The sequence below is a fragment of the Manis pentadactyla genome, chromosome 11, assembly GCF_030020395.1.
Source record: "Manis pentadactyla isolate mManPen7 chromosome 11, mManPen7.hap1, whole genome shotgun sequence".
NCBI classification, from domain to species: domain Eukaryota; kingdom Metazoa; phylum Chordata; class Mammalia; order Pholidota; family Manidae; genus Manis; species Manis pentadactyla.
The window spans coordinates 104427585-104442177 of record NC_080029.1 but is presented as its reverse complement, the minus strand read 5'-3'; the positions used below and the strand labels follow the sequence as shown (position 1 = coordinate 104442177).

Here is a 14593-nt window from a genome sequence, read left to right as displayed (position 1 = left end):
TACATGCATTGCAGTACAGTCCCTGAAATAAAAGTTGATATTTAATCCTGTCTGTATACTTTTGAGCATGATTAAAGATAAATGTGAATCCAATGATAAAGCCACTTTTGGTGTGGTTAAGGAAGCAAATACACATAAAGCGTGGGTCAGAAAATCCCAAACTTGAATTCTGCATTATCACTTACTTGGTTGTATGACCCTGAGAAAGTTTCTTAACCTCTCCAAGCTGTGTCCTCCTCCATAGAATGGATTAGCTTTTGCTAATTTATTTTGTTAATATTGTTAATATTTATTATTGCTAATTTTATTTTGGCTTCTAAACATTTTATTCTCTTGGTTATTCTCTGCCTCCATTCTAGACCTTTTTTTTTTTTTAGAACTTGCCTTTTAAAATATGGAATTCAGAGATGAATATGTTAGACCTAGCATGACCAAAGTGGCATATAGTGAGACTAAACCTCCCTTGAGTAATAAACTGTTCATGTCTATGAACACAGCACAGGTTCACATTAACACCGTTGCAACCACACGTGGTTGGCTCAGTTGTGACCAATCTCTGAAGGTCTTTTCCTCACAAACCGCAGACAAGTCAGGTTTCCCCATGCCCAACCCTAACTCCTGCCCATCAAACGCAATGAAATTAACCAAAAAATAGGAATTTATCTCAGTTAAATTCCATAGTGTTTGAAAAAGGAGGAAGATGTTTCTCTCCCATCACACAGCTCAGCTCTACAGTTGTCTGTGGTCTACTGGCGCATGCAAAGCAGGAAAAAATGGCCCTCTCAGGTAGATTGTGATAGGGGCATGAAGAGCGTGCCCCCGAGGGCTGTGAATACTGTCGTTTCAGAGCATAAGGAATTCAGAAATAACTCTTGACTAGTAAAATTGTCTTGTTAGAATCTGTCAGTGGGGGTCTATGTGTCCGTCTCCAGCTATCACTCCTTTCTGTGTTTTACTTTTCACAGGCTACTTAGACAGAGTTCTAAGAATAAGGGCTCTGAGTCAAGTAGGTTTGAGGGAGAATCATGTTTTTGTCATGTATCTGCTGTGTGAACCAGACCAAGCTATTTGGCCACTCTGAGCCTCTGCTCATCTATAAAATGAGGATAGTAATGCCTAGCCTATCTAGTTGTGAGGCCCGTGTGAGATAGAATTGCCAAAGGACCTGCCACAGAGCACAGAGCAAAGAGTGCACCACAGGCAACCTGTCCAAAGGGCAGCCTTTGGGAAATCATGGCCTCCAGTTAGTTGTACTGACCTACCTATAGTTCCCAGAATATACTCTGATCTTTTGAACTTCAGTGCCGTGTGCATACTGTTCTCTCTAGAAAACTAACCCCATTCTAGTCCACCTAAAAAACTTCCACTCACCCTCAAGATTCACCATAAATATATCTCACATTTCTGCACACCTTGCAAAAGAGTCACCAGTGGTACTTTGTTCTGGACTATCTCTTCAAGGGTGTTTATAAGTGAAAAGCCATGGTAGGCAGTGTCTCCATCCACAGCAAAGGACAACCATTCTTACTGCCCATTATAACAAATTTGGGGTGCTTTAGCTTAGGATTCCTCTCCAATAACATAACCCACTGTATGTGCAGGTGACATCTGGCCTTCTTTGTGCTGCCTTGCAATATTGGAGGTTTAGGGAACTGATGCAAAATTGCTGGTACTCTGGCTACTGCTACTGCTATGAGTAATAAACTGTCTTTAATCTCTGACACACGAGTTTTGTGTGTTCTACTAGTATCTATGAAACAGTGGCAGACTGACTTGTTAGCTTGCAAGCAGGGTAAAACCTGAGACCCTTCATACTTCTTGGTAGCATGTTTCCCCCCCTTTCCATCTTACCTCAGATTATCCCAAACATCATCAACCTTTATCAAAATATTCATAATATGTGTCTACATAATTTTCCTATAACTGTATTTGTGACATCTTTCAGTGCCTGGAACACACAGGATGCTCAGTGCTTTGTTAAAAGAGTGGACATGGCCAGTCCCAAGCAGTTCCTCTAAGACTCTTGCCATTGCTGGTGTATATCCAAGGGGATGCCTAGTGCTCTGGCCTCAGTTCTAAGTGTCCTGTGCTCTCTTCTGCTGCAAACCTTTGATTACCTATTCTTTCCTGCCCTGGAATGATACCTTCAGTTCTATTGCCTGATGAGGTGCTTCTGGCTTCTCTTTCCTGACTCTCTTCCATTCTCTTGGAATTGTGTACTAGTCACAGATCCTTATTTGGAGTCCCCCAGCAGCTCTCTTCTTAGTTTCCACCTTGCTAGGCAACTACCAGGAGTGGAACAAATTTATCATTCTCTCATGCAATGTATTAGTTATGTATTGTGTTACATGCTAATTCAGATAAATAAGTCCTCTGTATTTTAAACTAAGCCAGTCATAAATGTAGACTAGACAAGGTCAGCTCCAAGTACATGGCTCTGAGCTCCTCTCCCAGAGAACTTTTTCCCATATGCTTTCCATCTATTTAATCAGTCTTTCAGTACAGTAATTCATTATTACTCCAGTCAACAAATACCTATTCAGTTCCTCTTAATTGCAAGGCAGTGTCCTCACTGTGAGGAACACAAAGACAAGTCAGATATGATTTGTGCCTTTACAATGCCAGTGATAAAATATGTATAAATTATATGGCACAAAAGTTCTGAGAGGTTTCAAACAAAATAACATTTGTGCTGCCCCTGAAAATATAGGTAATATTTGGAAGGGTCTCAATTATGATGTGAGAATGAAGGACAAGGAAAATATTCTAGGCTTAGGGAAGAGCTCCTGCAAAGGCTCAGATGCTGGGCATTCAAGTGCTGTAGGGCCTTCACCAGATGGGTCACTTTGGCCCGAGTGTTGAATATATCTAGGGAAAGACTGACTGTAAAGTTGTAGATTGGGGTCAGATAAAGGGGCCATTAGAATTATGGAGTTTGTTGTTTAATGAACACTTTGGCATTTTACAGGCAATGAAAGTTTTGATCAGAAGGAAAACTTGATCACAGGCACATTAACCTGGTAGTCACTATAAAAATGGATTAGTTGGGGGAGGCACGGGGAGGGCTGTGCAACATAGAGAAAACAAGTAGTGACTCTACAGCATCTTACTATGCTGATGGACAGTGACTGTAATGGGGTGTGGGGGGGGGACTTGGTGAAGGGGGGAGCCTAGTAAACATAATGTTCTTCATGTAATTGTAGATTAATGATACCAAAAAAAAAAAAAGGATTAGAGCATGGAAATATTGGGGGATTTAAGGGAAGTCTGTTGAGAGCCCCTTCTAATGCAATGGCTCTGGTGAGGACTAGAACTGGAACAATGGCGGGGGCAGCAGATACTGAGTGGAGAACAGATTTTAAAAGATTTCAGAAAGAAATTTGGCAACATGGATCCCTTGAGCGGAAGGGAGTAGATACTTCAATCAAATATTAATTTGCATAATACCGTTTACATCCAATCAGCATTTCTTCATATGAATATCGAGATGCAGGTAGTTAAAATGTCTTGTTGAAATCAAGATGTGTCTTGCTTTTCCATTTTCCTTGGCCTACCCTAATCTATGTATTCTTAGCAAACACGGGCTACTGCCATGTGATCATCACTGCCTATCCTAGGCATTTACAACCCACTTTGTGTGTGTGTATGTGTTGGCAAAAACCCCACATACTATATATACATTTACTCTGAACAATCTTAAGTGTACAGTGCAATATTGTTAATTATGTTGACATTGTACAGATCTCTAGAACTTTTTCATCTTGTATAATAACTGAAGCTCCATACCCACTGAACCACAACTCCCATTTCCTCCTCCCTCTGGCACCTGCTGGGACCACCATTCTACTTTCTGTGTCTGTGAGTGTGATCACTTCGGATGTTTCCTATTATTGGAATCATGCATTGTCTTTTGTGATTGGCTTATTTCACTTAGCATAACGCCCTCAAGGTTCATGTTGTAGCATAAGACAGGACTTCCTTCTTTTTAGGACTAATAATAATAATATATATATATATACACACACATATATACATATATTCACATTTTCTTTATCCATTGATGGACATTTGGTTGCATCTACGTCTTGGTTATTGTGAATAATGCTGCAACGAACAGGGGTGTACTATCTCAAGATCCTATTTTCAACTCTTTTGTATACGTACCCAGAAGTGGGATTACTGGATCATATATTGTAGTTCTATTTTTAATTTTTCGAGGAACCTTCATACTGTTTTCTGTAGTGGCTGCACCGCTCTACAACCCCACAAAGAGTTACCACCCACTTTAAAATAATCCATTTCAGAATGTTTCTGATGACAAATTAAACTCACTGAGTTATTTCTGAAATGTGAAGATCATAGTATGTGATCTCATCCAGGGCCTGGGCTTCTAACCAACTTAGTAAGATCGCAATTAATATTGGTTAAATGAAAAATTGAACAACTCCAGACTTTTGCTGCATTTTCTCATTTTTTATAATTCATAAATACATACAAACAGTCCTATGATTTCATAGAACCAGATAATGTTTAGAGGTCAGGGGACTTAAAGATCATTTGGTATAGCTCCATAATTTGATGGGTAAGGTTATATGATTTCTTTTTCCACAAAGTTGGGCCACAATACTTGAATTTATTTAAGAAACCTGATTCCTTTTATTTATTTTTTAACCTACCTTCAGATTTCAGTTTTCAACTATATAGGCTCTCATCTTTTCAGCCTGAAAATAATTACCCTTGTTGTAAAATATGAAAGCAAAATAGGGCTTAGATAGTTGTTTATCTCAATGAGATTTATCTTTCAGGGGGCTAACTTTGATGGTTTAAACACCTAGGCACTCCTTACTGTTTTCAGCACCAGCTTAGGAAGTAGTCAAAGAAGTCTAGAGTCTTCTCTAAAATGTAATCACCAAACAAAATTAATCAGATTTGACTCTTAAAAATGTGAATATTTCAAAATTAAGCCCATGCTGAAAGGGCAAAGATTTGTCATTTTGGGGAATATTTACTTACTAAATAATAGAGACAATTATTCATAGAGGTAAGCACTAGGTACCTCCATGCATTGTATCGCAGCAGCTCATCGGTATTATACTTATTCTCATTAAATAGATGAGATTTGAGAGCAAAATTTGTCTAGGTAACACTGAAATCTGAACTGTAGTCTGTCCAACATCTAAAACCATCCTCTTAACCTCTGCAGTGTACCTACTGTATGCAAAGTACTGTGCTGGAATGAGGGGCATGTGAGAACTGGGTAACAAGTCCTTAAGTAGCTTATGCAGCCTAGTACATGATATAGGAAAAGTATTATACATGGAAGAAAATGTAACTATCCAAGAAGACGTGTGTTATTTAAAGAAGTATGCTATAAATTCTGAAGCCAACAGGAATAGGTGTTAGAAAAAAAGAAGAGAACAAAAAAAGAGAAGTTTAAATTTAAGGCAGAAAGAGCCACAAACAAATTAGAACACATGGATTGTGATTCCCAGTTACCACTTACTAATGAGTGACCTTGGATATACTGAATATTTAATATAATATGGTACAATTACATCACAGAGTAAGCTGATTGCTGCTCAGCGTGGCATAGTACATCAGAATAGTTTGACAGGGTTGTTGAATCTCATTACATTATATAGCTCATGTAGATTATATATATATCACATGTATTATATTACTTCAATTAGCTGCAATGGATGCTATGTTCTCCCCAGTGCAACTCAAGGTCCAAAGCATCTAAGAATCAATTAATTGAAATGTTAAAGAAAAGACAAAGTGGCAGTTTTAAAAAAGTTCTTTCCTTGCTTTTTAGCTTATCTCTTTCCTCCCCCAGTTTTTATTCTGACTTATTCAAGAAAGAGGGCATAAAAGCATCTTATTAGCAATTCTTATCCTGAAAATATGAACACTTAGGGTCCATTGAAAGGAAACAGAAAGAAGGGGAGTCAAGAGGGAGAAGAATGTCATACAATAAAAAAAAAATCTAGCAGCACATAATTAAGAATATCATTTTGTGTGAATTTGAGTTGTCATATTTAAAATACATTTTATCACCTGTAAACATTTTTCTTTCATGAACCTTAATTCTGATTCTTTGAAACAGTTCAAATTAATCTAAATTAGAAGGTTTGGAAGCAATATGGCCAAGGGTATTACTGTTTTACATGCAGTTAAGTTGAAATTGTCAAGTAGGTGGATCCTTATTATAGTAAGCTTCTGGGAGAAGGTAGTGCTGCCCTCCCAGATGTTCTAAAACCTTGACCCGCTCCCCCGCCCCACTTTTTTTTTTTTCAGAAGGAGGATTTTTGGAACATGCTAAGGGCAGTATGTTGATGTCTTAATGACAGAAGCTAGATTTCTGTCAGTAGCTTTCAGGAAGACTAGCTTTCACCTGTGCGCTCATCATGTGCCATTGATTTAGCATTGGGTTAGCAAACGCTGATCTACATGTAACTGCTATCTATGATCCACACATTTTTAAGTGCTTTTGAACTCTTCTTGTCAGCCTTCATTTTTAAGAGATGTGAACAAATTTATAACATTTGTGTCTTTCCTAGTCAGTTTCAACCCAGCAGAGCCTAGTCTCCCAGAGCAAGCTCAGAGAACCTAGAAATCACCTGATCTCGCCTCAACTGTTAAGACAGGGCCTTCTGTGTGCACAGTTCTCATCAATTAAAGAACTTGACTAACTCAAGACAGAGATAATAAAAGTTCTCCCCAAAAGGTAATTATTCATGTTTAGAGCACTCTTCAGGGATATGTTTAAGCCAGTGCTGCATCCGATGGGGCCAGGGAGGATAAGAACCGTCCCCAAATGTGGGGCTCATCACCCGGAGATGCCTCCAGTGGAGCTGACAAATCTCTGAAGTGGGCCTGGTCGGTTTTCCCTCCACAGGGCCTCGGCGACTGAGGGGGATGGGCCGGGGCCATCGGGGAGAAGTCTCCGGCCCTTCCACGTCTCTCAGCACCATCCCTCCCCGCCCCGCCTCCTCCTTCCCCGAGTCCTAAACCAGCCGGCAGGAGAGGGGCCCCGGGGGCAGGCTCGGCCTTTGTGGCTCCGTCCTCGACGGCGGCGGGAGGCAGAGGGGGCGGGGGCGCGGGCCGGAGCCCCTCAGCCGGGGCTTGACCCCCAGGTGCATTGTCCAGCGGGGCCCGCCCCCTCTCCCCGGGGCCGCGACCCGGCCGCCCCAGACCCCGCCAGCGTCTCCCTCCGCCGGCCGCGCCGACCTCGCGGTCCCCAGACCAGGGGCCAGCTGTAGAAAGTAGTCCCCAGGCCGGCAGCGGCGGCGCTGTCCACTCCGCCGCCCCCGCCCCTCCAGCCGCCGCCTCACTCCGCCCCCAGGCCGGACTCTCGGGCCCCCGCCTCCTGCGGGCCGGTGTCCGTGCGCCGGGCTCGCCGCCGCCGCCGAGACCTGCCGCCTGCCGCGCCGCGCCGGTGCCGGAGCGGGAAGCCCAGGCTGCGCGCGTCCAACCGCGGCGCGCGGAGCGCCCGGGGGCGGGGGCCGGCTGGCGGGCAGCGGCTGCGGGGAGCCGGGCAGCATGCCCGTGCAGCCCCGCTGAATGGCGCCTTCTCTGCGACCCCTCGCGCGGCCGCGGCCACCGGGGATGCTGCTCCGCGCGCCTCTGTTCCTGCTGCTCGTCGGCTGCGTTCCAGGTGGGCGCGCTTCCTTCTGCGCCGGTGGGGCTCGAGCAGGCGCGAGGGGTGCGGACCGCGGAGCCCGGCTGTGGGTGCTGGGGGCGGTGGCGCTGGCCGCTGGTCCCTGCCTTCGTGCAGCCGGGCGGGAGCCGCTGTAGCAGCGCGAGGTGCCCGCGGGCTGTGCGGGGGCGCGGACGGGCGCCTGCTGTCCTCTCCCCGCGCTGCCCCCGCGGCGGCGGCGGGGCCTGGCGCCCGCTGTCCACTCTCGGCCCTTTCTCCTCGCGCCATTGTCCGGGCTCCGGCCGCGTCTTCGCTTCCGCGGCCCGGCGGGGCTCCGGGCCACCCGCCCGCCAGGGCCGCCGCGGCGCACGTGGCTTTATTTATATTGTTTCCTTAGTGGCAGCCTCGCCACGCAGGGGGCGCCGCGGTTTCGCGCGGCTTTTCCTGTTTGCAGTGGGGGTTCCCCCACGTTTTAGGGCGGGGTTGAGAATAGGGGAACTCAGCGCCCAGGTCAGCACCCCAGAGCCCTCACTATCCCTGATCCGATGGAGCGAGGTGGGGACCGGAGGAGTGTAATTGCTAAGAGAAGAGGGGTGGACGTTGAGTGACCGAGTAGTGCCCGGGAGGGGAGGGAGAAGGTACCCGAAGCTGAGAAGGAAGATATCTAAATAGGATATATTTCACGGAGCCAGGCATTTGGGGGCAGGGCCTGAGGTGTGTACGAACCTGAAAAGTCCTTCAAACTCCAGCTTAACCTTGCGCTAAGTTGGATGGACTCATTTTTCTCTTTTGGGTCCGCGTTGATTTATCTTCAAAGAAATAAAAGTTGTAAAGTGGATGTGGTTGCGGGGGTGGAGTCTGGGGGAGTTGTTCAGGGGAATGAGTTATTTCATTTATTTACGGGTTACAAACCTCGAGCTTTCTGTTTTGTTTTGTTTTTCCCTGGAGGAGTTAGTCTGTTAGCATGAGAAAAGGATCAAAGTCAGATGTGACTCGGAAACACAATGGGCGCCTTCCGGAGTGGTCCTCGCCCCGCGGGGCTGTTAGGGTCGCTCGCGTCGCCCTAGACATACATTAGGAGTCAGCCGCCCGGGCTTGGGAGCTTGAGTAGTGTGTGAGGTTTCTGAGGACCTGTCTTGATGAAAAACAGAGATCAATCCCGGGGATTTGTAATCGTGGATTCAAAACAGTCAGAAGGAAGGTGAAACGTCCCGTTCCCGCCCCCCACCCCCGCCCCGCGCAGCCCCTAACACTCCACGGGGCCTCAATGAATATGCAAGACTTTAGCTGTTCTTTGCGCTAAATGCAGGAGGTGACGGGTATTAGGTGGTCATCGGATGCTTATCCTGGCAGGAACCAGGGGAGACGTGTATGCTTAGGACAATGCCTTTCCTCTGCTTTGATAAAAATGTGTATTGGTTGATTAAGCAATCTCCTATCCCTATTAGAAAGTAAGGACCAAATTAGTCATGCATTTTTTCCAACAGTTGCCAGTTCTAAAAAAAAAATGAAATCAAAGTTTCCTAATTCGATCACCCACTGAGTACAAGCAGCAAGAATTACCAACTTTTCAAAGTCGACTGTTTGTCCCTAAATACCTACCTTACTCTGCAGAAATTAAGTAAATGGGTCTCTTTCAAGGAGAGGAGACAGTCCTTGCTGTAAAAGGAGACATACAAAAATGCAAACTTGTGATTTGTCACAAAAGATAAACGCACTTCCCAAAGGAGTAGGTGCCAGGAGTTCCCAAAACACTTCAAGGGGTAAGGAAATAAACTTGCTTGTTCACAGAGTAGGAGTTTTACTAATGATTTCTTGTAAAATTAGACTTTTACGACTTACTCTGTTCAAGATCTTTTTGACAAGCTTGTAAAAGTAGCAAACAGCTTGTGCTCATGAGTTTTCCTGATGATTTTGAAACTCTAGCAAGGAATTTGAGAACAGAATTCTTACAAGCCACAGAAGTTACAGAAATCTTCCCTGTGCTTTTAGTGTGGATGTTGTAAAAGGTGATTTTTTTCTGATTCGTTGAAAAGGATTGTTGAAAATTAGTTTGTTTAAGATGTTTGTAAGTTAACTAATACGGCTTGTTAAACTTTGTCTTATTTCACCCTGAACATGTGTTTTACAATTGTGTGTTAAAAAGTGGTTTTATGCCTATAATTCTGGATATGTGTTTCCCCCTTTTTCCCTGTAGGAGTGTGGTGCTTTAGTGAACTGTTTTTTATGAACGAACCACAGGATGTAACTGTCACGAGAAAGGACCCAGTCGTTTTAGATTGCCAGGCTCACGGAGAAGTTCCTACTAAGGTCACATGGCTGAAAAATGGAGCAAAAGTGTCTGAAAATAAACGGATCCAGGTTCTGTCCAACGGCTCTTTATACATCAGTGAGGTGGAAGGCAAGCGAGGAGAGCAATCTGATGAAGGATTTTATCAATGCTTGGCGATGAACAAATATGGAGCCATTCTTAGTCAAAAAGCTCATCTTACCTTATCAAGTAAGTGTTTTAGTTCTTGATTGACATTTTTTCACCGCTGCATTTTGATGATTTCTTGATTTCACTAACATACTAATCCTAAAATGACACAAACATTAAGAATTTTCCAGGTGGTGATAGTTGCTAAATAAGGCATGAAGGAAAATCTAAGGAAAAAAAAATTCAATCGCGAGGTTCAGAACACCAAAACCTGTAGCAGTGGCTTTATGTATTTTTAAGTGTTTTAGACTATGAGAAGAGTTGGATGTAGAAGTTCGGCCAACACAACAAAAGTTGTTCTAAAATCTCATCGTTTGTAGCTTAGTCATTCAATTTAGAAAATCACAGGCAAATTTTTCTGCTTTGTAAATGGCCTTTGAGCGCTAAATGTTTCTTACAGCCCAGCTTTCCATTTCTCTGACTACTTAAAGATCACCCATGTTGCTTTTTAATTGTAAGAGAGGGCATTGGTCAGTAACTCTCAAGCCTTTGAAGTATTCCTAGTCTTTTCCTGCTGGGAGAGAAAGAGATTAAGGCCATTTCCATATTATGCGTAATGGCCTTAAACCAGATCTGCCCACTTTTTCCCAGCTGTCATAAAGTTTGATGTCTAATGATTTCCTTTGTATAAACAACTCCTGTCAGATCAACCATTTGCTCAGGTGACCCACTGCTTGGTGGTTGACCCGATAGCTGTTGAGTATAAAGATGGACCTCGGATGAATAGGGAAATCCTTGTTCCCACTGAGGCATTCCACCTCGTCAGGTGATCAAACATGCAGCATTCAACGGTTACAATAGACAATATAAATCTTTTTTTTAAACCCACATAACTTATCTTTAAAATAGTTTACAGCATCTTAGCTACATGCTTTTGTTAATCCACCAAAGACAGATTTTGCACTATGCCTACACATTGATCATTTACAAAATGAACAACAGGAAAAAGGAGCTCTTGAGATAAAGGCATAATCTTTAGGAGAGAGTTTCTTTAAGATCTACACAGTTGAAAATTAGGGAACTATTTGCAAGGGCTTCCTAGGGGACTTTACTGTAACAGTTCAGGCCATATTTATGCCACTCTTATGTTAGTATTATTTTATTTGTACAGTAATAATTGTGGAAATAAATTGCAAGCAAAGATGTTTTTATATTGAAATGTCACAAAGTAGAGAAATTCCCAATTCTAGCCACCCCTCCCAAGAACAGCATGAACTTGAGAGAATTTCTGATAAACTTTTATTTTTTGCTGTAATCATATTGCTGTTGTTGAGCAATGGTGTTTCCATACAGTGCTGTTTTCAGGATAAGCGTCTTAGCTTATGTTCTGTTCATTTAATTTGTGTCTAATATAGAATTGTTCTTTAGAGTTGTAACTTGTCTGCCTTTGTTTCTTTATGCAGAAACTGTAACTTGTATTACCTTGCTTAAGAGGAGAGGGACAGGCTGGAAAGGGGTGGAGGGTGGGCCTTGGAAAGATGAAGCCTTTATCATGAACACACGTTATTTCTGAGACTTCCTTAGAAGTCTGACAGAATTTTGGGGCGCCCAGAAATACTTGGAAAATATACAGAGCTTTCATATTTCATGAATGAAGTCTGAACAGTGTAACAAATGTCAAGAACCATGAAATAAATGTTAGCATTGGCTTTTTGAGTTTCTTTAGATTTTTATGTCTTTATAAAAATTATTAACAAATATTCAATTAGATGGGAATCATTTTGAAGGCTATTGTGGTGAGGGAGTATTCATATTATAAGCATCACAAACTCTCCAGTGAAACTATGTGGAGAATTGCCTGGCTGTTAAATATCAACTGTAGTCAGTTAACTGTAGGGACCACACTTTCATATTGCACATTTTTAATTTAATTCTGAGGCAATATTTTGCTAGGAAGTTCCCTTCAGTGTTAGATATTTAAAATAAATGTGTAGTTGATTAAGATTTTCCTTTAGAACTAGGAGATTTCTTAGAGATTCTGAATTCATAAAGTTAGTTCTATTATCTAAGAAACAATATCCAATGATGTAGGCTCAAGTGACTTTATCCTGTGTTCAGGGTAAGGATGGTGTATATATTAAATAGGAAGAGAATAGGCATTAAGTGGACATTCTCTTTTGTTTTGTTTTTAAAACTAGTTCCCTCCCAGTTATTGATAACAGCAGGGTGCAAGTATGTTCTTTTTACTTTTCCTGTCAAAGATTTTGTCAGCAAGTATATCTTTTGGTTCAGAAGTGTAATAGTACAGCACCTAGAAACTGAAACTTTAATCTGTGCAAGTTTTATATTTTAACAGGCTGGCAATCAAGTCTTGGTTTCTAAACATAGGAACTAGAAGCTGAAAGTTGCACTCTAGGCAAGAATTCCATTATTCATGTGTAAATTAGGAATTCACAGGGTTAAAAGGTTAGAAACTGGCCAGGATGAGGTTTACCCTTGTGATAAAGAGCAGATGACCCTCATTCATTGGCCAAAGCTTTCATGTAGCTCTTCTGCAAAGTTAGTTATTGCCATGAATTGTTCTTGAGGAATGCAGAAATTCAAATGTGACCAGGCCTTTCCTTAAGTGTCACTATGGAGCCTTATCTCCCAAACACATCAGAGCCCTGGAGCCCACTGTGGGGACAAGGCTCCTCCCCAAAGGCCTGGAGGCTTTGCTTTCCTGTTGTTCATCCAAGCACAAAAGAATTTGTCTTAGTTTTTCTAAGACATCCCATTTTTAAAGGAAAGTATAGGGTTAAAGTAATAGTTTTTTTTTTAAAGGTAATTCTTTTTATTTATAGCCATTTTAGCCATTGTGCATTTTCATGGAATTAGAAGGAAAAGGGGAGTGGTGTGGGAGGTTCTTTTTCTGGTTGTATATATAACAATAGTAAAAACAGAAGATTAAACCCTTATAAATTTCAATATTTTTAACTTTCGACAAAATGAATTTTCACTTTCATGAGTGCTCAGTCTTTCCTATATAAACACTGTAAAATATTTTGAAATAAAATAGTCTATGGACATTGTGATGTTTCTCATATTCTAAATGTTAAAGTAAGATGAATTTCATAGGAAAGCATTAGTGTGGTAAAATGGTCTCATATTTCAACAAGTTGAAATTAAGATAAGAGACATTTGAGAGAAGTAAAGGAGGAGGCAGGTTGTGTTCTGTGATGTGTAAAAGACTTGTTGTAAGCTAGTGATTGAACAGGAAGCTAGTTGTTTATTTCCTTTCCATAAAAGATGGAGATTGAAGTCTTAGGATAGAAGGAAAGAGTACATAAAGCTGGCTTATATTTCTTAGATTTTTCAAGACTATTCACTTGGGTGAAAACTGATTTTTTAAGTGAACATTTGTAGCTGGATGGCAATAGGAATCATTGGAACTTTATAATGGATTTTTGTCCCAAAATTTTGAGTTAGTTTTGCCATCCATATAGTTGCTTGGGAGTGTCCATTTCCATAACTTTATGTAGCAATAATTGTTTCCTTTTAAAAGGTACAGGTTGTTTTCCATGAATAAAATATTTATCACTTCAGTTTAAATTGAGATGAAACTTGAGATTTTTGTGACATTAATGAAAAACTTTTCTGTGAGTATGGTTTTTATCTTAAAGATTAGCACATAATCATAAGTAAATGAAAGTAGGAACAACAACAACAAAAAAGATTAGCACATAAATTATAGCCCAAAGTTAATCTTGAAATGTGAAATTAAATTAGAGTCATGTTTTAAAAAATAAAATTTAAAAAGATAGGTGGTATATCATTAAGAGAAAGATAAGAACTATGAGACTATAAGCCTGGATTTTGAGTTTTATTAATTATCCTTGTCCCAGAATGGGCAGGTTTTTGCTACATTTTCACTTTCTTTGAGATCTGTAGATGATATAAAGGACAGTGTATCTTGCCTATGTGCATGTTCACTTCAAACCAAGCTGTTAACAGTTACCTGCCCTAAAATTGTTTGATTTGGGAAAAATAGGACAGAACTGAGGTATTTAGAGAGGCCAATCTGCCAACACTATAGATAAGGTTCAGATGATGTTTTTGGGATAGAAGAAAAATCATCTTGAGAGAGAGAGAGAGAGGGTATGCTTCAAGAGTACATGTTCAACTTAAAAACTGACCATCTTAAAATTGCTTAAGTCAGGGAAGTAAAAGCACATATAGTTCTACAGGCTTATTTACAATGACACTTGGTTCTTTAAGTCGTCTCCTTAAAAGGTTTATCACATACCTAATAATCTGTAGGTAATGGAACCAGTTTTTCCCACTTTGCACTTGATTAGTGAGGATCATTTCTCATCTTCAGAAACCTGTAACACTATCTCACTGTTTTTCAAAGTTGGATTTTTTATTTTTTGATAAAGCAGGATCCACTGAGGGGTAGAACTATAATTTGCTTAAAGATGTATATAAGCATGTGTGTTTATTTTATTTCTGTTCAGCTTCTTAATGGAATTTTGAAAGGGCATTTGGGATGGCCC

General features: G+C 41.4%; 1 protein-coding gene across 1 annotated transcript in view; it reads left to right on the top strand.

Moving 5' to 3' along the window:
* The first annotated feature begins 7392 nt into the window (after positions 1 to 7392).
* The window catches only part of PRTG (protogenin), a 125561-nt gene continuing 118360 nt past the window's right edge, over positions 7393 to 14593 (top strand). Inside the window, exons 1-2 of the mRNA XM_036919421.2 lie at positions 7393 to 7657; positions 9837 to 10139. Coding sequence (XP_036775316.2) covers positions 7564 to 7657; positions 9837 to 10139 — 397 coding nt within the window. The 5' untranslated portion in view covers positions 7393 to 7563. The remainder of the gene's footprint in view (positions 7658 to 9836; positions 10140 to 14593) is intronic.